The sequence below is a fragment of the Corvus kubaryi genome, unplaced genomic scaffold, assembly GCF_017639235.1.
Source record: "Corvus kubaryi isolate FWS band 111438036 unplaced genomic scaffold, C.kubaryi_AGA036_p1.0 78, whole genome shotgun sequence".
Classification (NCBI taxonomy): Eukaryota; Metazoa; Chordata; class Aves; order Passeriformes; family Corvidae; genus Corvus; species Corvus kubaryi.
In genome coordinates, this window is record NW_024582065.1 from 4,676,902 (window position 1) to 4,699,968 (window position 23,067).

General features: G+C 46.9%; 1 protein-coding gene across 8 annotated transcripts in view; it reads left to right on the plus strand.

The window, feature by feature from the left end:
- LOC121676137 (collagen alpha-1(XXVII) chain B-like) overlaps window positions 1-23,067 on the plus strand; it is a 146,925-nt gene that overhangs the window by 63,784 nt on the left and 60,074 nt on the right. For all 8 annotated transcript variants that reach the window (XM_042052225.1, XM_042052226.1, XM_042052222.1 and 5 more), the window contains 12 exons: window positions 1,624-1,677; window positions 5,292-5,336; window positions 7,576-7,629; window positions 8,033-8,077; window positions 12,670-12,723; window positions 13,417-13,470; window positions 13,626-13,679; window positions 14,615-14,668; window positions 14,977-15,030; window positions 16,907-16,951; window positions 17,616-17,669; window positions 18,847-18,891. In XM_042052225.1, coding sequence (XP_041908159.1) covers window positions 1,624-1,677; window positions 5,292-5,336; window positions 7,576-7,629; window positions 8,033-8,077; window positions 12,670-12,723; window positions 13,417-13,470; window positions 13,626-13,679; window positions 14,615-14,668; window positions 14,977-15,030; window positions 16,907-16,951; window positions 17,616-17,669; window positions 18,847-18,891 — 612 coding nt within the window. The remainder of the gene's footprint in view (window positions 1-1,623; window positions 1,678-5,291; window positions 5,337-7,575; window positions 7,630-8,032; window positions 8,078-12,669; window positions 12,724-13,416; window positions 13,471-13,625; window positions 13,680-14,614; window positions 14,669-14,976; window positions 15,031-16,906; window positions 16,952-17,615; window positions 17,670-18,846; window positions 18,892-23,067) is intronic.

Here is a 23,067-nt window from a genome sequence, read left to right on the forward strand (position 1 = left end):
AGCAGCGTAAGTACAGTATCAGTCTATGCACGCTCATATTTTCCTTGGCAAGTTGTATGACTGTAAACAGCAAAATATTCTGGCAGTCTTCTTGGTTTTTTGTCTTGCCTGAGCAATGAGTTTTCCCTGCACATCTCTCTCTTCTTATCTGACTGATTCAGCATGTAGCAGAGTTATTTTCCCCCTTTTCTTCATTAAAGAAAATTGTAGCCCCCCCTGCCTTCTTGTTATATTTGACATCTTTGTCTCTAGATGGCAGAAGGCTGTTTCCAGTGGCTGCTTACCACAGCTTTTTGGCATGCGCACAAGCCTCAGGGATGTAGTGCCTAGCTGGAGAAAGGCAGACAACTTTCCTATTCGCAGTGATTCCCACAAAATAGGAGTGTTGAATCCAAGCAAGCAGTAGCTCGTGTTGGTTCAGTCCTTTGTACTGTAGGCAATTGGTACAGAAGAGCTGAAATGATGGCTCTGAGGTCAGTGGCAAAATTTTGATTGACTTAAATAGGTGTCCCATCTCTCACCTTAGATTTTATGAAGTAACTTTTTACCTCTTCTGCTCTGTAAACCCTCAAAGGTCAAGGGAGGTCTTGGATGAGAGAGTTCCCCAGTATAGTTTTCCTGTTCTGTCTGTTGTGATCATTTGAGTTTTTGTTGTTGCTGATGGGTTTTCAGATAAGTGTGTTGCCATTGGCCGTTGCAATCCACTTCCCTCAGATTTGCTTTTGCCAGATAACCAGTATTTGTAGGTGTACAGGGAAGCAGGCAGGAAAAGAGGGCATCCTCTCCCTTTCTGCTTCATCCCTGTCTCTTCAGCTCTCAGCTATTCCAGAACGTGCCCGTGTTCTCCTTTGTATTTCTGGCAAGCCAGAGAAGGGGATAAAGCACTTTTGCTTTGACTCCCAGTTTGAGTTCTTCCTGCAGGAGACAGAGCATGGCAAGACAGGGAAGAGAAAGCTGCTTTGGGATTTGGTCATAGCAGGGAATTGGGGGGGCTTAGAGGAGCACAGGATCTGTCCAAGAGTGAGAGAGAACGTGTCACACCACCATGTTCTGGCTCTGGCTCAGTACCTCCACTCCCTTCTCTATAATTATCTGAAGTCTTCCAAACTTGTATTGGATGTAATGAGATGAAGTCGTCTTTTGTGGTGACTTTTTCATGTAGTAAACATGGCCTTTCACAGCTCTGGGGTGTGGACTGTAATGAGTTTGGAAGTGTTTGTTCCTCTGGCAAGCTGAAAGGGAATGAATTCACCAGGCATCTCCGAAAAGCTCCATTAAGCATCTGCATGGGCTCCAACAGGCTTTGTGCTGTCCAGCTATCCTGAGAGAAGGGGGTGCAGTTCAAATGACCCTGCTAGTAGATAGCACTAAATAATTCAGATTGACAATCCATTTTTCAATATAGTCACTGCAGTGAGGTTTATGAATCAGGGTTTTGGCCTTGTTGAGCTGTGCTGGTGTGGCAGGAATGGTTTGGATGAGGACAGGCAGGCTGGTTGTCCGACATGTCCCTGTGTCCCACTGCTTTCCAAAGTGCTGCACGGGGTGCGAGGGGAACGGTTTGTAACAGACTGTCTACACCAGGGAGCCTCAATAACATTCACATTTGCCTCCTCTTCTCAGGGTTTTCCTGGTAATTTTGGAGAACGAGGACCTCCAGGCATCGATGGGAACCCTGTAAGTTCATAACATTTTCCTTTCTTTTTTCTTTTGCAGTAGACAGCACACTGTACTGCATCATGCTAGTTAGAGCTGAGTGAAGCTTTTATGGTTGGTGGCAGCTGCTGGCTGGTTTTGTCCCCCCTGAAAAACAAATGTACATCCCTGCCCTGCTGAAAATTCCTGTGTTTTGTTCCTGTAACTGTTGGGTCATCATTTGCCATCAGTTTTCTGTCTCCATCTCTTGTCTTCCTTGCACCTGAGTCTTGACAGATGCTTTCGTATCCTGAGGGTGTGACTAGGAGAAAGTCAAGAGAAAAAGGGCAAGGATGTTGCTCTGGCAGAGCAGGCAGTGTTTGGACCATGTTGTCCATACCACAGGGCACAGATTCCCTCCTCTAGTGTCTGGGAGCGCTGAGGGACAGACTCCACAGCTGAGACTGCTGCCTGCCCCATCCCTCAGCCAGCCCTGGGACTGCATGGGGAGTAAGTCTTCAGTCTCCTGAGCTCTTGGCCTCCCTTCAGTCTTCATCTGACCCCTGCTGGCTTCCTAAGAGTGAGATGTGTCTCCTGGGAGTTGGATCAGGATGGTCACAGAGGGCATTTAAGCAGCTGGGTGCTGATAAGGCTTAATTTGCTCTGCTCTCGTAGCACTAAACTGTGGGGATGTGCTGTGTTTGCTACTGCTCACAGAACACATCCTTGTGGTTTGCAACAGTTCTCAGATGTATTAATTATCCTAAATTATTTTCTGAATTACTGTGTTGGTTTTCCCTGAATTAGCATGTGAGCAGCACTGATTCCTCTTTGAAATTCCTGCTGCCTTGGTTATTCACACATAATCACCGTGCTGCTCTGGGGTTTGATGGGATGATTTGTGTGAAGTAACCCACTCCACATGTGTCTGCAAGTTCCCATTTGTCATATATGCAGCAAAAAGTTATTTATACAATTGACTCCAATCCCCAAGCCAAGCTCAGCTACACTCCAGCTTTTGTGGATTTCAGCACAAGAGTCATAAATGCAATGAACTGAAAGAATATTCCCAAGGAATACTTCTGCAGGACTTTTCCCATCCTTCAGTCAATTTAAGCCATGGATCAGAGTGGAATCAGTAGTCCCAAAGTAGAAAACTTTCTGATCATACTGCTATTTCCAGCCAGCCCACCAGGAAGAGCAGGGATCCTGGAGGACAGGAAGACTTTTTTCCCCCAAATAGCTTACTTTGTTTTCTTTTGAATATGCAAGTTGTCTAAGCCCCATTCAGAAGATATTCTCAATGCCAGTCAGCTGATGGCAGTTCCCAGAGCCTGGGAGAGCAGCAAATGTCCTGTTAATTCATCCAGAAGGATTGCTCTTCTTTCATCTTATCAACGGCTTTTAAATATTAATGTGCCTTGGCTATCACAGAATGAAAACAGACTGTTTGGGCTGACTTAAAGGGAGGTTCACAGGGTCACAAGCGGAGTCACAGACGCAGAAAAATGCCAGAAAGTCTGTTTGTGGAGCACACAAATATGCTGAGTTTGGTAGGTGGGGTGTGCAGCTGAGCTGTCGCAGGCGGGAGGGCTGCCGGAGGCCCGGCTGCCACATTCTCTGTTTGATCCCCTGGTCGCGTGGGGAAGGCTGAACCCAACAGCCTCTGATCTCCTTTCCATCCCCTCCAGGGACAGCACAGGCTCTTCCAACCTCAGGGGCCTTCTTCCCTCCTACCAGCTCGATGAGAATTGTTGTGCCATCGCATTACAGATCCCATGTTCCCCCGGTGTGCTTTAGCCACTCCAATTAGGCTCTTAATCCCAGGAATTAGACGTGGGAAAGGGCTGTTGATTCATCTCCTCTCTTGTCCCACTGCCTGGTTTGTGTGCTGAAAAAAGGAGAATAGAGCCTGATTTCCCTTACAGGTCAGGGACTGATGGCCAGGAAAGGCCACTTGTAAATCCTCCATTTCCTACGCCGAGGAACGGCTCAAATTAACAACTAGTCCTGTCCACATCTCTCAAGGGAGTCCACCCCCTCCTCTCCCAAGAGGAAATTCTCTTCCATCAGCTGTGAGGTCATGCATTTCCTCATATACCTGTTCTCTTGAGGGATATCCATATGACCTAAGTCAGAAATCTGGAAGTGCCTCTTGAGACTGGTGGGACCAAGACCTGACTATCCACCCAGCCTGCAGCCCAGCCACGCTGGGAGCCTGCAGAGCTTCCTGGGAAACCCAGGCCACCGTGCAACTCCTGTGCTCAGCATTCCTGGCATACTGCCTCTTCTTCCTGAGCCTAGTAATGCCAGGCCTCAGCTAAAAGCTTGAAGCCGACCTTGTAACAGTAGCTCTGAGGACACAGAAATCCCACCCATGAGGAACAATTGCTCCACAGATGTCCCAAGTATGCAGGAAAGGAACTGGCCATTAAAAAAGCAATTTTAGGCTGGTTGAGATTATGAAACACTTTTGTGTGTGTGTGCTTGCCCAATAGTCCTTTACTCCGCTTCCCATAAAATAAACACACGTAACCCTTTACCCAAGGAGCCCTGAGCACATTCAGTCACGTTGCGTCCCCTTCTCTTTCCTTCTTCCACTAGGCAGATCTTTCCATAAAAGGGGAGCTTTATTGCACTGGAGGGGACTCCACCAGATGTGCACCATAAACTGAGCAGGGCTGTCAAAGAAAGTAGCCAGCATGATCCAGAGCAGGGGCAGGACTGTCTGAGTTAACGGGAAGTTCAGCATTTCCAATGCACTTGTTTTGAGAGGCCCCATTGGAGATGGAGGTGTGTAAGAGCAGGTCCTTGCCCTGACAAGCAGCTCACTGTTAGCGTGGCCAGGGAGGCCACCGAGGGAGACATGGGACAGGCTGAGCACCCCGTGGTGGCTGAACTACTGAGAGACCTGGATCAATGAGTTGTGGGGGTCTGGCAGAGCTTCTCTGCTGTGCTTCACTTGAAGATGCTATCGGGCACCCACCAGTGCTTCTGCATGTCTTTGGAGAGCTCATACAGAAGTAGTTTGTGGTGAAGCTGAGAAGTCAAACCAGCTCCATGACCCTTGGAATGATGAGCTCCAAGGAGCCCAATACATTCCCAGGACCCATTTGCCAGCACCAGAACCTGCTATACCCTCTCCCCAAACTACCCAGTTTCCTTTTCATGCAGGTCTTCCTTTTCCTATGAGTTTTATTATTACTTAACCACTCCCAAAAACTCACCTTTCCCAATGCTAAAGCAGCAGCTTTCCTCTCCTTCCCACCTTAGCCTTGCTCTCCCCGTGTCCCCACCCTGCTCTGGTCCCTCTCCCTGCCAATGGCTGGATCTGACCTGGGGAAGGCTCCCACCTCTACCCTGCACAGCAGAATGTTCCTTTCATCCAGCCTGCTCCTGGGAGGGAAGTCAGCCCTGGGAATAACTGCCCAGCAACAAGCAGCCTGTATCTTCCCAGGATGTGCTCACAAGTGCACTCCCTAAGATGGAAGTTCTGGATCCCTTTGGGTGGGGCAGGGGCTGGGGTTGAAAGGGGGGATGGAAGGGGGAGGGACGATCTTTTCCCTTCCCTCAAGCCCTTGAAATACTAAGCTGCCTTTCAGTCTCTGCTTGTCTATAAAGTGTCCATAACCATGTGGGTTTGCCTTACCTTTTAGGGAGAACTGGGAGCCCCAGGTCCTCCTGGAGTCCTTGGACTCATTGTAAGTACAAAAAAAAAATGGAGATCTGGCTTGTTGGGCTTCAACCCTTTCAACCTGCCTAACTACGCACAGATTTTCCTCTTCCCATGAGCAGGATGACTGTTTGTATGGGGGAGGTGTGACATCTGGGGAGAGAGGGGGTTTCCTGGTGGATTGGGAGGTGGAGGAGGGCAAACCCTTCCAAGCAAAAGGAAACAGATTAGAAGTCTGGTTTTAGTGTCTTTTTTTTCCTGATAACTTGCCCTTTTGATAACATTTGCCAGGGTATTTCTTCAAAGATGCAGCATTCATTCCACACCAGGATCTCTTAAAAAGCAAGTCCCTGTAAGCAGTTCAGGGACACACAGTTCTTGCTCACTGGAGAGACCGTGGACAGGAACAGTTTGTCCTCTGGGTAGACAGGAATTTTACATGCACTCTCACCATCCCATCACTAATCCAGGTAATTATGTACTCAGCCAAATTCCACCCTTCATTACGCTTTTCCCCCAGCAGGAGATAAATAGCTGTAAGGCTGGGTGGCAACTCCTCCTCTGGCAGCTGTGCTGGGGGTTAGTGAATGCCCAGCTGAACATAGTGTGGTTTATTTTTAGGTCCTAGGATCTGTTTCAGGTTATTCCCTTCCATGCACAAAAATTGGTAGGCTCTGTTACTACTACAGCATTCTTTCATAATGGTTCCTCCTCATCTGTGATAATTCATGGAAATTTGGCTTGCAAGGAATGGTTAAAAACCTTCTCTTTTTGCCTTTCTGTAGCTCAAATTATAGGAGTGTGTTTTAGCTGAGATCAAGGCCTCCATTGCACTAGACATTGCACAAACCCAGACATCTTATATTCCTTGAAGGAACAGCAGGGAATATGGTGGAACCCCCATCTTGGAGATGGGGGATTGGGACAGAGGTGGATTGAGGGGAAGGCATTCCATAGAGCCAGGAATTAGGTCTGTTTCCCCTCATTAGTGGAGATGGAAGTAACTACTTTAGCCATGGCAGCAGAAAGAAAAGCTCCTGGCAAAAAGCTGGAAGAGGAAGACTGGTATTTAAAACAGTCCCATTGAAGGCATTGTCCAGATTGGATTATATTCCTCCTTGCTTTTGGAAAGATTCATCTTTTCCCTGTTGCCATTATCTCACTGGTATTTTGTTCACTAGAAAGTGTAAGGTCAGAGATGGTAAATGGGATCACAATCCTTCTAGAGATGATTGAGTCAGAAGCTGCCTGTCCTCCCCTCCACATTGGCCCAGCCAAACTTCAAACTGAGATTCAGGTCAAATTGAGGTAGATCCTGTGTCCCAGGGTAACATGCATCTCCTGAATTCAGGATGCTGAAGCATCTGTAATGGATAGACCAAGACTGACCTCCTCCATCCTCCTGGGGAGAAAAGAGCAGCTCCATCCTGCCTTGTCCTCCCTTTGGAGGACAGCTCTAGCTCCTTCCCCAGGGTCTGCACACAGGACTCACACTGCAGGGCATGGAGAAGGTGACACATGGCCCCCATTCAGTCTCTTCCTTGCACCTGCAGGCACCCTGGGGACCAGCCCGGCTCCAGCTGCCACAGGCACCCTGCAGAGTTTGGTTCACAGTGTAAGAGAGGCTGAAGAGCAGAATGAGGTGTAACTAAAGCCTCTTGCTCTCCTAGTTAATCATGTGGGCAGAGCTCTAAGTAAATGCATTTCTACAAGCAGCCTTTATGCTGGGAGGTATGAAAAGGGCTCTGTTGGGACAGCTGCAGCCCAGCTCCCTCTGCGTGGCTGCGGGCCTGGGGCTGCGGCTGGAGAATCGCTCCTTCAGGAAGCCTGCCCTGTTTATTTACACACTGAGGCCAGGCTGGTGGATGCTGTCACTGCCTCTTTTCATGGCAGAGAGCAGCCAGAGCCCATTTCAACAGCAGCACTGAAGGGTTTCTGTTGTATATCGCACATGTGTGCCCACAGCAGCCAGAGCTCTGCTGTCCTCCTGCGCTGGAGTAAGTCCCAACACACAATGCCACGCTGACTTCTCACTGCAGCAGGATGAGACACCTCTGTCCTCACCTCCTGTCTCTCTTTCCTTTGTGTGCTGGGGCTGTCTGCATATTCAAAGAGCCTTGACTCATGCCAGGATGCTGTTTTTGTTGATATCAGTAGTGCATTTCTTCACGGATACTGAGACTGGATATCAGAGGAACTTCTCACCACATGCAGGGATCTGTTGGGTTTGCATGTAATGACTGTGGTAATTTTCTTTCTCTCACTAGGGTGACATGGGCCCTGTTGGACCAATTGGCTATCCAGGACCAAAAGGATTAAAGGTGAGGGAATAGCTGAGCTCTGTGAGCTCTCATCCCTCCATAGCTGAGCTGAAGGTTATTCTGTTCCTCCTTTGGGCAGTGGTGACTGTCCTGAGAGAAAGGATGGGCAGCAGTGATGTGTGTCCAGGCACAGGACTGTTGAACACAACATCCCACTGGTGCTCTGCAGTAGGCGTGAGTCAATGGAGAATTCCAGGAGCATTTTCCCTGTGTGCCTCCAGCACATGAAGAATGTGTGATGGAGCACACTTTGGGAGCAGTCTGGCTCCCAGGCAGACCTTGAGACTGTGCCAGGCCAGTGCTGTGGGTCTGAACTACCACCCCATCAGCAAACAGCAATGTCACAGACCTGAGCAAGTCTCCACCATGGCTCAACCTCACTCTGAACTTTCTTTTATTTCAGGGGCTGATGGGAAACCCTGGAGAACATGGACTGAAAGGTGATAAGGTGATCTGAATACTCCCTTATTGCACTGTGTTTTAATTTTGCATGTGAAACCCCCTTTCTAGTTTCTTTCGTATTCAGCACCATAGTGCTGGTTCCACTCTGGCCATCTCTACCCCATCCTCTCATTCTCCCTCCATTCCTGACACTCTAGTTTTGATTTTTCTTTCTTTGATATCTGCCCCATCCCCTTTTCCATGGAGTATAGATCAGTTATGCTCAGATCCTCTTTGGAGCTCCCGTCTCACACTGGCGATGACAGTAAATGTACAATTAACTGGTGTTCCACTGTTTTTATGTTGTTTATGGGATGGGGAGGAGATGATCTGACACTGACAGTGAGTTTGTATTAATGCATTTGGGGGAAACATGGTGTGAAAAAGCAGCCCTGTATCAAACAAAGCAGGTGGATCCCCTGGAAAAACTGTTGTGTGTTGGATATCCCTGCTCCTGTTCAAGGAGCCTCACCTCAGTTCAGCTTCCTACTGAGAGGAAATTGCCTTGTCCCAAACTGATATAAATCACTTTAGAAAGAGCAAAATGGAGAGGGGCCTTGATTGCAGTGATTTAGTGGTGCTGGCACAAAAACACGGAGCTTGAGATAAATCAGCATGAAGCTGTGTGTGTAAATGTCTCACTGTCATAAGAACCCTCCTCCTACAGATATTCGGCTGTAGGATTTATTTAGTCTGAAAGAGTGGGAGGTGCAGTTATTTATTGGTGGCTCTGATTGCTCAGGAGGGCAGTGGAAAATGACCATTAAGTGTATTTTCCTCCTCTTGTCAGATTTTTTGTTCTCTTCTTAGATGTTTGCTTTTAGAGAATGATTTAGCAGCCCAAAACTGCACAGGGGGGAAGTAGTGTCAAACCAGTTGATTCAACTCTTCTTATATTATAGCAGCTCTTTGCCAGGACTCCTGTGTCTGCAATTTCCATTTCTCCCCTGTGCTGCTTTTCCACTTCTGTTGAGAGCAATGACAAGGCAAGAGAAGGGCTTTTTCTTTAGGACAAGCTTAAGACATTGTAGCTGGTTTCTTGACTAAACACCAGATCCTAGAGTCCACAGACTCCTCCATCCATTCCCTGGAATAAATGGTTAAATATCTTAAAAATCACCAACATTTAAATCATTGTTTAGCAAAATTAAACTTCTTGGACAGTTCAGTCTCCACCACTTTATAGAAACTACACTGTTTCTGCCCAGTATTTCCCCTGCCATTGCTGTCACAGTAACCAAATGGTTTGTGACTCTCTCTGGAGTTATCCTTACAATAATCCCAAGTGCGGAATTATCCATCCTCCCAACAATCCCACGCTCCTGAGGTACAGGAAACCTTTTCCTTCCTCCCCAGCTGCCTCCCCCTGCAAGCTCCAGGCTGCAGGTCATCCTGCCTTCCTGGGGATGGGTTGATGAGGATTTAATTGGATGTCTGCAAGTTCCTATTAATCCCATCTGTCTTGGTCACATCCAAAACATGTGGCCTTGTACAAGTTTGTCTTTTTGTAGCTGAGAAAAACTCCCTTCACTCAGCAGCAGTCAGATGAATGCTGGTAAAACCTGAGAATAATGACAGGGTGGCTGGATGGTGTGTGTAGGCAGCAGGAATGTCACTGGAGCTGCCACCTCGGTGTCCACCTGGGAGAATGTCCTCACATCACATGACCAGGTGTGAACCAGAATAGCGGACATCATCTCACTCCTCCGGCAGAAATCACATCTTTTTATCTAGCAGCTAGACAGGCCAGTCCAGGTCATCCTCCTGTTGCCATTCCAGTGTTTTCATGCAGGCAAGGAGACAGGGAAGAGAGGGTTTTATCTGCTGTTACAGGGAGAAGTGGAATTACTGTATAACTGAAATAAAGAGCAGCCTTGAAAAGACCACGTGGGGTGATGAGTGCAGGGGAAAGGTGGAGGAAGCAGAGGAAATCCCAGCTACTTGTTCTCACAAAGGAGTTTTATGAATCAGGACATCTGTAACTTGTGGAGGACATGGCTCAGGCAAATACCTCTGGAGTTGTGCGGCGTTAGCTCCCTTTGCATTGCTAAGCAGGAAGTCTTGGGAGCAGGGACTTCCAGTCGAGGAAAATTGAGGGGATTTTGCACAACAACCTCCTCTGCATCGCACAGACAGCAAACACATCCCACAGCTGTGCATTGGTCCCTTCCCTTGTAGCCCCTCTCTGTTTGTGTTGGGTTACAAAGGGCCTCGGGGTGTCTGAAGCTGCATTTCTTTTTATAGGTGAAAGATGAAGCACAGGCAACATAACATGGGCAGAGCCTGTTTGTAATTTCAGATCCTACATTCCTTTTCCTGCCCCACGAACAAAGTCCTTGCAGGCCCATTTCGTCATCTCGGCACTGCAGTTTTTAATAACAAACATGCCTGACCTCTTTCCTCTGTAATTTTTCCCTCTTATTAAGGACACAGACTCTGAGTCCCAGTTCCAGGGCAGGTGAAAGGTGATGCCCCAGTCCTCAGTTCTGGTTTAAGGGATTAACAGCCACAGATGGACTGCTCATGCCGTGACATTTTGCTGTGCTATCACAGTAACATGTGAACATCTGGCATGAAGTCCAGCTCCCCATAAGAGATGTGTTTTGTTTCCCCTGCTTCCTTCTTACCCTCTCTAATGCCCATTTCTCAGAGCTGTTTAAAAGCTGGTTTCATTGTCATGCCCCACTTTTCCTAAAGGTTGGAAACAAAGGTTTGTTCCTGCCTTTTGCTATGCTCTGGAAACTCTTTTATTTTAGTAGTTATTACTTAGTGTCCAAGTATTTCTTCTGAAACAGTATTTCAATGGCTGCCTGTACTGTCTGGGTAGAAAATTGCTTAATAAAAAATATAACCTTTCTTTTTTGACCCTCAGAATTGATGGTAAGACAAACCTCAGAGCCATCCTGTTGCTTCCAGAAAAGCTGTTTTCATGCTGCCTTCTGTTGGGAGCAAGAATTAAGTAGATTTCAGTGTTTTAAGCCTTGGACTACATAAAATAAGTAGAAAATTGGGAGAAGATGAGAGAAGTCTGTAAAGGAGCTGGGTCACACAGTAGTTTTTTTGCCATTTCTATTGTATGTAATACTTGGGGTTCTTCCGAACTGAAGCTGTGTAAAGAGCTGATTGTTTCCATTTTGCATTGCCAAAAAAAAAAAAAAAAGATGGGAAATACTTTAGATTAAACAAAATGTTGGTTATTTGACTCAAATTAAAATATTTTAGGTTTAAAACCAAATGAGTAAAATCAATTTAACATTTTTAAGAGCAACATTCTAATTTTGCTATGTAAAAGATTTGTTTTGAAGACGGTTCAGTGAAATGTTCTGGGAACATTTGCCAAAGAATTAAAGCAAATTTAGCGTGAATCCATGAAATATTTCCATCATTGAATCTGCATAGTTCTTAATTATTTTTCTTCTGAAAATTTGTCTTTGAAAAGTCTTTACCAACTCAAACCTGAACCATCCCCAATTTCATTATCCCCTGCATGTTACTGAAGTAGTTACAATTATTTCAGCTCTCTGATAACTAGTGGGTGGTTTTTCTGGAGTGAAATGGACTTTCTCTGTCCTCTCCCTGTGGACTTCGGCTCTGTTGCAGGACTCCACATGTCTTCCATGTGGACTATGTTTAAACATACAGCTCTAGAGTGGCTCATTCCCTCGCTGGGGAGCCAAGTTCATGGGAGAGACTTCCTCCCAGCAGTTATTTTTGTTGGGTCTTGTCATTGTACCAAGTTATTGTAGTCGTTCCTCCTTTGACTTCCCAAGTAGAATTTTCCTCTCTCTGCCCCATCATTGACTCATCCTTTGTTTAGATAAATCACTAAATACATGAGGTTGGAAGGGGCATTAGAAGGTCATTTGATCCACAGAGCTGCTCACAGCAGGGCTAAGAGCCAATGCAAGGTAGTCCACTGCTCCTTGGAAAACCTTCAGGGATATTTGTCTTCCGCCCAGGGAGTCAGAATCTGTTATGTTGGTCCAATGAGGGGACAGACAGACAGCTTGCTGAGGAAATATTGTCAGTGATGTGCTCCCCATACCAGTGAACACCAGCCTACCCCTCCCAGGGAATCTCAGCTCAGATATTGGCAGTGAGGTAGTACTAAAGCATTACCAGAAGCTGCTCTTGCTTTCTTATGAAAGAGGATTGATGCTTGATGTCAAGACTAGGATATGCTCACAGAAACCAGGAGGATTGTTTTCTTTTCTATAGGGCCTTGTGAGAGAAAAGGTTCATTCATTGAAAACTGAACTCTTCTGTTCAGCTGAATTTAACACTTCTCCACCTTCATGGTCACTGTTAGCCAGAGGAGTGTGGTCTCTCTTCTTGCAGCTTCTGTAGATACACAGTGCTTGGGAATTCCTGGTTTTTGCTCTCCTGCAGTTTCCCTTCTCACCTTAGAATCAAGTTGGGAAATACACACTTTGTTCAGGGTTGTTGTTACATTCAATGTGATCTGCAGCTTGCCACCAGTTCGGTTTTGAGTGGAGCTGGTGCTGAGACTTTTGCTGTACAAAGCACCTTCTAAGCATCAACCTGGGGATTTTGTCTGTTGCTGTTGCCTATTTTAACTCTCTGGTGATGTATACCCAGGGTGATCAGGGAAGAGCAGGTGTTCCAGGAGATATCGGCTTCCAAGGAGACAAGGTATTTGCTTTTCTTTTCTCCATCATTCTTTTCCCCTTACATAGCAGTGGCCACCAGTTTTCTCAGTTCACCCACTAGGAGCTGGAATTAGCTGCATCCTGCTGTCAGGTTCCCCTTCTTGAATAGTTCCCATTTGGGGTATGCTGTGCCTTTTCTAAAGTCCATGTCAGAATATGGATTTTCTAGTTACTCATAGTAAAAGCAGTTCTGCAGGGGCCTTTCTATAGGGGCTATGTCTTCTAGCAGAGATTGGAAGTGATGGGATTGATGGGGATGCCTTTGAATGTGTGTGGTCCAGCGGCTGCAGACGCAGGAGATTTTGTCTGCTCAGTGCAGCAACTTAAACCCTGACCCAGCGAAGCACTTAATGCTCTGTATAACTTCTGATCAAATGACTTCTCCCCTGTGACTCGATGTGATACTGACTGTGGCTGACAAATGTTGCACATAGCCCTGTGCTGGAGCCTGTGTGGCTCTGAGCCACAGCCAACGGCAGCAGCTCGTGTTCTTTGGGGCTAAATTCAGGGCTGTCTACAGAAACATCTCACTGACATTAGTGCAGCTGTCTCAGCTCTATGCAGGGCTAAGTCTAGCCTTTAGGAGATGCTTCCCATTCTGCAGCAAAGCTGGAGCATGGGGAATTGGTATTTTTTTGATGCCTCATTGTGTTCTGAAAAAATGTGTCTCTCTCAGGGCAGCCAGGGTTTGCCTGGGGTCCCTGGGGCACGAGGGAAAGCAGGCCCCCTGGTAAGTAACCAAGCACCCTCTGCTTCCTAATCTCCCTTTCTAAAGGTTCCTTGCCCAGCTGGAAAGACAGCTTGGCAGGGGTGTGCTGTTCTAAACAGGAAACCCAACAGCCAGAAGCCAGCTCACTTTTCCCCATGTTTTTCTGATTTCTGCAGGGAAAAGTCGGTGACAAAGGACCAGTTGGGTTTCCAGGACCACCTGGCCCTGAGGTATGTCCCACCACCACCTTCTCACATCCTTGCAGCCTAGGGCTTCACTTCTCTGCTGGGATAAAATGGCACATGTGTGGTGATGGGGTAGGAAGGATCAAGATGGGTTCATGACCTATTTTGCATCTCATGGTTTTCTGGTTTTTCCTTCTCCTTTTTTCTCATAGAAAATTTTTTAATTTTTTTCCCCTCAAAATACCATTTAAAGTAGAAAATCCTGTTACTTCCTTTACCAAAAAATAGTCACAGTGATACCTCAAATGCAGGATGAGTTTCCCCCAGCACACCATCATTTTTGTCCTTCCTAAGCAACCAGACAAAATGTGTAAGATGCTAGAAAGCCACTTTCCAGCACAAGTGATGGTCTGTTTTCCCCTCATCAGCGTTCTGGTATTTCACAGGGTCTGGAAGGGCTCTCAGCTGACTGCTGCTACTTAGCAGTCGTTCCTCTTTGTTGCTATTGGAAATAAGCATGGATTCCTTTGTCCTCGAAGGGTGGGTGGGTGGGAAAGAGCTGCTGCCAGGCTGACAGCAGCTAATGAAGGGTGTCAGCATCTTTCCTAATTCCTCGCCTGCTTCCCTTTGTGAGGAGGCTGCAGCTTCTTTCTCAGAGCACAGAGATTATGCGCTGACTCATAAAGATTAATTAAAACCGAAATTGCCGCTTTTAGCTGTGTGATGACAGGGAGACCCTCGCTGCAATAAATTTTGTAAGAAGATGGACCTAAAGGGAGTTGCTGGGAAAGGCTGCTCTTCCATCAAACTGATGGAAGAGTTTGTGTCCCATTCCCTCCCAAAGCCGCAGAGGCCCACACAAAGGCACTACCAGCATGTAACACATCTTGTCCCTTAGTCATTAACTAAACCTCTCACAGAGGCTGACACTGCCTGCAGAATTCCACTTGTGCACCCTGACTGTTCCTCATTTTCTCCAGGGCTTCCCAGGTGACATTGGCCCACCAGGAGAAAACGGTCCTGAAGGTCTGAAGGTGAGTAGAGCGGAGACTGCAGCTCTGTGTGGGGTTGGAAGCAGCCAGGGGAAACAAAGTAATGGGAAGAGGGGAAGAGAGAAACCTCTGGAGATTCCTAAAGATTGTCCTGGCCAGCATCTCAGCTTGGTGTGTTTGGCTTGAGGTCCCTCCAAGTGCAGCGTTTTCTTTTCTTCAGTTTTTTTTTCTGTTACAGAATTGACATTGGATAATGTCCCATGACTGTGAAAGAGACTTTCTCATTTTAATTGCCCTTCTGGGCTTATGTTTCTATTTTCTGAGTATCTTTTTCTTTGGCTGTTTCTCAGGGAAAGCCAGGAGCACGAGGTTTACCTGGGCCAAGAGGACTGCCTGGACAAGAGGTGAGTGTCCTCAGCTCAGAAGAGGTTTGATTTAAAGAACAACGCCGACTTTTGTAAATTAATGCATGCTGAAATGGTGTCCGTGGTTTAAAATGCTCTGGTCCCTCTGAATCTGGAAGCAGAGGCTTATACTGAGTGATCAGAGACCTGCAGAAGAGGAGCTTCCTCAAAGCTGTGATCTCCAGGTCCTGTGATCTCTGCCTCCAGTCACTGCTGGCATTTGCAGATCCTTAATTCTGCTTTGGCTTTGCTTTTAAAGCTTGTTGGCCCACCCCCAGATGGGTGTTAGAACCCTTTTCCCTTGCACAGACATGGCCTGGCCTGGCTTTGGCTTTCTGCTCCTTTTAAGTGTGTTCTTTTTCAACCATGAGACCTGCAGACTCTGCTCTCTCACATGGAGAAACATCCCTCTGTAAAAAGAGAAGGAAACGGGAATTGCTGCTCTGTAGAAATTCATTTGCTCAGCACCCCGGAGCTTGCAGTCACCACTTTCACCTCGGAACTTGAAGCACCATTCCACTTGCAGTCGTTAAGAAGGGAACAATTGTCATTGATTTAATTGTCCTGGAGCTGCAAATGTACTATGGGAGCAGCAGAGAATGTCTGGGTTCCCCGTTTATCCTGCTGTAACTCCAGTGACATCAGTGTAATTTCCTCTCACTCAGGCCAGTGTAAGCTGTTTGTCCAGAGTCACGAGACATTGTGTAAATAACACTGAGCACATGCATGGGCAGGAGCTCGTTTTAATAGCACTAATAATTCTTAACTTTTTCTGGGAACTCTTCTGCTTGTTCTCTAAATGGGATTAATGCAAATTAGCTCATTTATTTGCAGTGAAATAGGAAAAAAAATATTCCAGACAAAATACAAAGGGAATCGAAGCCCTGCATTCCAGGTTCAGGCAGGCATGACCAAGCTGCCTTCAATTTCCTCTAGTTAGTGAGTGTAAAAGTAAGCCCAAAGACATGGACATGGAGTTTGGTGCAAGCTGTGCTGAAGGACTTTGAGTGTGCAGCAGAGCGCAGCACTGTGCCCTTACTACTAAGGTCACCCTGGGCACTGGGTCAGGGCTCTGAATTACATCCCACTGGAAATGTGGAATATTGTGGGTGGCTTGTCTGAGCCCATGGAGCTGGTCCCACCCTCAGCCTGTCAGTGCCCCTTCATTACCATGGCTGACCACCGAAATGAGAGCAGCCAGCCTGTGGCTGCCAAGGGCGCTTTTAATTTCTCTCTTGGCAGTTGGTTTTAGACACTTGAGATAATTTTTGTGAAGCTTAATTGAAGGTCTCTTAGAAACTGAGATCTGATCCTATCACATTAGAAATTGGTGTAGAGCCAAGGGAGAGGACCGAGTCCAATTGCTGTGTGAGATTTTGTGATAGCTCCATCCTGCAGCATGTGTAGTCCCAGCTGAAAGCAAAAGGGAAACATTCATACAGTTGCCAAATGGTTCTCTGGGAAATTTTGGAGCATGCTTTTTTGGGGGGAAGGAAGAGGAAAGGGGGTAAGAAAGACAAAGAGTAAAGAGCTCTATAGCATTCACATCCCTGCCAAATCAAATGAAGCAGTTATGGCAACATGTTCAGTGTACCCTACTGGCCAAATCTGGCCCATCATAGACCAAATCAACTGGCATTGCCTTGGTCAATTTTTGGATGGCTTTTACTGGCAGGACTTGACTTGAGATCTTTTTTCCTGAGAAACCTCGGAGCCTGCTTTAAGACAGAAGAGGACTCAGCTGTTAAAATGTGACAGCTGAGCACACAGCCTGTGTTTAACTGCTGCTCATACTGCAGACACTTCATTCTTGCTGCATGGTGAGTCCAAATTTTGTCACTACTTTGCCTTTTATTTTAATTTCTTTTCTCCTCAGGGAGATGAAGGACCCTTAGGACCACCAGGAGTCCCTGGTCCAGAGGTATGTTTCAGTCATTTATTCACTCAGTTATTACCAGCTCTGATGACCTTGCAATGGAATTGTAGTTAAATTCTCATAAAGCTTCAACCCCTCCTGGTTTGGGAAGTTAATCTGCCCTGCTATGAATTATTGTCTTGTCCAGGACTTGATTGATTGCTTGATCCAGGATGGCTGAAAGTCCAAGAAGTGTCTTGCACAGGGTGTTGAGTTTATGACTTGCCTAAAGTCTCAGACCTTAAAAAACCCTCTAATGTTTAAACAGTTCATCCTGAAGATAAATGACACTGACTGGAAACCATCTCTGTAACCAGCCCTGATGTTTCTTCCTTGATTTATAGTATTTTTCAATGAGTAGAGGAAAAAGAAAGAAAAAAGACTGGACAGTTATAGAGAGTCCTTTTGATGTCTGTGATGTATCACAGAAACACAGTTAGAAGAAGCAAAAAGAATATTGTCATATCCTTGAACTTGCCAGCTCAGGATTTTGTAATGGGTCTGTACATAATTATCACCTCAGGATAGTAAAATATCCTGAAAATGGGTAATAGGTGGATCAGAAAATGAATGTTTTATCTTTATCTTTTATCGTACAAGCATGTAAACTGCACCTGTGACCAAAGCAGCTGCAAGCTTTTGATGTTTATGGTTTTTCCATGTATTCCAGGGTCGATCTGGTCGGAAGGGATTTCCGGGAACACCTGGTCCCAGCGGTCTAAAGGTAAGAAAAGAGTTTGTTCCTGATCAGGGAAGCAGTGGGCAGAAGGGAGGAAAGGAAGAGGGAAATGTCTTTTCTCACCTTTACCACTCTCCCAGGTATTCATTCCAGAGAGAACAAGAAAACTGAGGGTTCCTCTTTTTCTCAGGATTTTGGGGTCTCAGCTTCTGCTTCTTTCTTCAAAAAGAATGATGGTGCATTTTTAAGCCATTATAAACAAGTGTGTTCCTCCTTTGATATTAACCAACTCCTCCCTCCATCATCATCTCATTTTCTATTGCTTCTCCATGGTTTTGTTCTAAAACAATGCACATCATTCCTATCTTTGCTGCCTAATTATCAGCAGGAGCCATCCCAGGGCAGTGTTCTCCACAAACCCACACTCGAAAGGAAAGAGAAAAACTAAAAAAAAACAACCTCTTCAAACAGTAAATAGCAAAAATGTGGTCTGGCAGCACATCTGGAGTATCTGCCTACTGAGAAAATACAGCTGCTGTCCTGGAGACACTGCTGGTTACTGGAGAGCCTGGCCTCTGGACAGCCCATCCAGGGGCACTCCGATTGCCTCCATGTGCTGCCACAGCTGCCCTTATCCCTGGTGGGTTTGAAATCCTTCTCCTTCTGCTTTCTCCTTCACCCCTCATCATTTTCATGCTCTGAACTCCTTCTTCCGGCACTGGGATTTATGTCACGTAGGTTCTTGCTGTGGTTTTCCTGTGGGTGCTCCATGTGACGGTAACCTGTGCCTGTCTGAGATTTTATAACAACAACAGAATCAGGGTGCAGCATTGCCTGGGAGTATTTCAGTTGTTGTTTCTTCTTATGCTTTGTAAAACTTTGGGATAAAGTAAGCAGGACTAGGCCAGGCCTATGCCACAGGGCAGTAGACATCTTATGTTTCAATGTGGTTCTCTGAAGGTTATTTTTCTACAGCAGGACCAGCTTTAGGAGCATTTTGCTCCAGAACAGCAAGTGTTTGCTCCATGTTTGTGTCAACATTGTTTCTTACTTTGGATTATCTTCCAAGTCACAGTTGGTTTTGTAAAATGTTGTTTCTCACAGATTTTCCCTGATTCACACACAGCAGCCCAAATCATGGGCGTACAAAGAGCCATGTTGTGCCCAGGGTGTGGCTGGCAGCACCAAGTTACCCATGTGCCCTTGTCTCCTTGTCCTGCAGGGTGAGCCAGGAAACCGTGGCCGACCAGGGAAAGTTGGTGAGCAGGTAAATTCCTTATTTTCCTTGTCTCTTTGATGATCTCCTCTGTACAATGTGTCCTGGGTGCCCAGAGTGCCCGCAGAGGGCAGTGGCCAGGGACTTCTGGCCAGCTCAAAGCTAGCAACAGCCCTGGTGCTCCAGCTTCCAGGCTTTGCCAATGTAGGTTTTAAGGGTAGGATCCTCTGCTTTGGGTGCTATGTTGCTTTCACTTCCCCTGGATTTTTGGGGACTAGAGGAGATAGCAGCTGAAGGAAGCAGACCCTGGGGAAGAGTGACGCTGAGCTGCATTTTGTTGTAATTCCACGGAGAAAATTCTGCTGGTATAGCCCTGGACATGCATTATCCCTGTAGGCTTCGGGGGAACCACAGGCATCAAGGAAAGAGCAACAATTGTTCCCATGTCTCTATGATTGAAACCAACAAACTTGTCCACCAACAACCCTGAAATTGAAGCCGCAGAGCCTCCAGCATGTTCTGTGTGTTCCTGCATGACCACACCGAGCTGGCTGTAGCAGCTGGTCCTTGCACTGGGGGTGTTGCTTCTCACCACTGCTGTCTTTCCCAACACTTTCCCTGCTGGATGGTCAGCACACTTGGTTTGGTTTGGTTTAGCTTGTCGGCCTCTCTGGCTCTTCTTTGCTCTGTATGCAACAGCTGGGGGCCACTTCTTCCAAGGGTTTCTGACCAAGCAAGTCTAAAAAAGCCAAGGTGGATCCTTTTCAGTACCAGCAGTCTGATACCAGCCTCAGTATATATCAAAGGTGGTTATTTCTATTTGGAAATTAGAGGCATTTCTGTGTTAGGGTTGTTAATTTGCTACTGAAGGAGCGAAGTTGTTCCCCATATCTGAGTTCTAGTTGCAGTTTTATCAGATTCTGCACGATCTCAGGCAACACTTCCCAGTGCTTTGTGCCTCAGTTTCTCCTTCTGTGGAAGGCATGAGACAGCCCTGAACAGTGCTTAGCCCGCCCAGCGCCTCCTGTTCTGAAGTGGCACCTGTGGATACAGTTAAAAATGAATATTTAGAAGTGCTTTGATATCCTTAACAAGACATTGTCCTTGAAGGGCAAAGCATCATTAGGATTATTATTCTTTAACTTCCCTCAGGACTGACCTTGGATGAGAACTCTAGGCACTGTTCATCGAAAAGAAAACACAGCTGGCCTCTGCTGACACTGAAACCAGTGCAGTAGTAGGAAAGCTGCCTGTGTTATTCTTAGTCAATTAGTCTCTGTCTAGAAATATCACCCAGAAAGTTTCCATTTCCAAACCAGTCAAGTCATTAGAACAAAAATGTCTCACCAGACTAATGAGAAATAATCTCGTCTCCCATCACACCTCCTCTGAACAATGCTGGAGTGTTGGAGTTTCCTTCCCCCCTCCACTTAAACTTCAGCAGTTGGTGTTGGGGCTGGATTGGTTTTCAGCAGAGCCCTGAGAGGATGGGCCCAGGCCCTTGGCACTGAAGACACCATCACCTCACCATGTTTTCTCTCGTGGAGACCCTGATGTTTTCTATTCCACAGTAAGGGTGGTCACACTTCTCAATCCTGCTGCTCTGCCTGACGAATGGGTTCTCTCAGAGTAGAAAACCTCAGCATAACAGCACGAGAAGAGATAAGCCATTCATCTCATTGGAGATTTCTTCCCTTTCTTAGAAACATCTGTTTAGGAAAACATGGGAGTTTCTGCAAGGTTTCCAGTGATACTTGAGCTCTCATTGAAAAATGAGGTTTTAAGCCACAGGGCAGTCCCTGATGTGTTGTTTTTCCATTGCAAGGACACAGACTCAGGAAGATCATTCATTAGATGCTTGTTGTCTCCATGTGCTGGAAGGATTCCAGCTGCTGGGCACCCCAGTACCCTGGAAATATGTGGGTTAACCCTTGCTTGCCTGTAGATGATGTCAGAAGGATATGAAGAGGAATACGGGGCCTCTGGCCAAGGAAGCCACCAGCCTTCCTGTCCCAGAGCTGGGAATGCACAGCCGGAGGATGTCACCAAAATGTCCATGTTGAAGGTCAGAGAGACCTGTGGGAAAAGTAACCCCCTGCAGCAGACAGGAAGGTGCTGCCATCCCAGCAACGCCCTGCTTGGCACTAGAAAATCCCAGTGAAGAGTTGTGCTAGCTGAAAGAGACCTTAATTAACTTATGTCCTTAATGGGACTGGGGAGGTCCTGTCATAGCAGGAGCAGCTGTTTGAGTCCTTTCCCCTGTACAAGAAGTGACAGCCCTGCTCACTCACAGGGCTGTGTCAGGGTCAGCCACGCACCCATCGCTCTGTGCTGGGAAGGATGGCCAAGGCTCCTTGGAGGACTCTTGTCCTTTAAGGTCAAAGTATGTTGTCTCAATATCAGTATTCTAGGATAATTTGTTAAAGGACACCAGCACCAGCTCCTTCATGTTTTTCCCCTTCCGAAGGAGGAGGGGGTGTAATGTCAGGTTTGCAGGCGGGGTCTGACATGAGGAGCTCCTGATTGTCTTGGCCAAGGTCAAGAGGGTCACCAAGAACCGAGCAGGGAATTGCATTGGTGTTTCCCACACCTTAGTGCTGCTCCTTTCCCAGCCCATTTACTTTCTCCTCCAGGGCATCTCTGACCTCCAGACATCTCGGTCAGGGATTTTCAGGCACTGTGGTGCTCACAGCCTCTTTGGTGTGACACAGTGTTTCAACAGCGCGTCTCCACTTTCCCTTTCCTCACTCCCCAGGGTGGCAAGAGCCCAACGTGGTGCCAGGGCAGGGCTGAGCCTGGTGCACAGGGGGTTAAACCACATGGCTGTTCTTTGCGGGTCAGAGCGTCCTCCCTTAAACTGTGATATTTACTGTTTTACTTTCCCTTTCTTTCATCTGAATGGGAGGATTGTACATTTACTCCCTCCCATCCTTTGTCCCTGGTTTGTTTTGTTTTGAGTTCTAGCGAACCAGTAAAACAGAAAGGCCGTGATCGGTTCCCGCTGGGAGCGACTGGCGGTCCCGTCCCTGGGAGACCCTGCTCACGCTGGGCTCGCCGATCGGTTGTTTCTCTCAAATGGGCTATGATTTATGCAAGGCTTCATTGCTGACTTGCTCTCTGTTGATGGAGCCAAGAGGGGGGGCTTAATTATAACAGGGCTGGACAATAAATGGGGAAAGCGAGACAGGAGTTAGGAATTACAACCCACCAGTCCCCCCTCCTTTCCTTCCCCTTCCGAGCCCCCAGCAACTTTTTAACAATCTCCATCTCTTTTCCACCATGCCCTTGGCTGGGGAATACAGCAGACTGAATCATGAGCGACATGCTGAACTCCCCTCTAATATAAATGTTTTACATTCTTTCCTGTATATTGTGGGCCTTTATCCGGGCAGCCACCGCTGCTGGGACTTCACGTGCATCATTACACACACTGCCTGGAGTCATGTTTGATGCAGGCCCTCTTTTCAACCCTGGGAACCTGAGAAAAATATGTTGCACCACAGCCATTTTAGTGTAATGACCACAGTTCATGTCTGCTTTGATTAAATATTTGCCGTTGGCAGCTCTTCTGGTTCTTAAAACCTAAATCTCCTTGCCTTTAGTGTCTATCCCATTTTGGCCAGTGAAGAACATCATTACCCAATCTCCCCTGTTTTTCTTATACTCCTGATAATTTACTGAGATTTATTTGGTGTAGACATATCTATCTCGATTTGTGTCTGCTTGCAGACACAGCAATGTTGGTTAATTTAGCCCAGAGCAGACAGTGCTGGCTGCAAACACTGCAGAGCTACTGTGCTGGAAGCAGGGTCCCTGCTCTGCATCTCATGTTCACACCATGTCTCACACAGGGAGCAGTGGCATGTTCCCCTGAGCAATACCCCAATGCACCAGCGCAGGCAGAATTTTCCCTGGGTTTGGAGTGAAATGTTGGCTGTGCTCCCCTTCCATCCCAACACTGATCTGTGCAGCAGGGCGAGTGTTGGCCATGCCAGCAGGTTTCTGCACAAGCTGCCATAACAAGCAGCACATCTGTGACAGCCCAGGGAGTCTCAGGAGGGCACTGGGGGCTCTTGGTGTACTCAGATCCCTGCAAACCCCTCTGCAAAGCACCAGCAGGCCAGCTTGGGAAGCATCACCAGTACATCTGGCTTCGTGATCCAGATTCCTGAGAGACCTTTTAGGGTGGAAGAAGATGCTGCTATGGATAGTTGAAGGTTGGCCTTC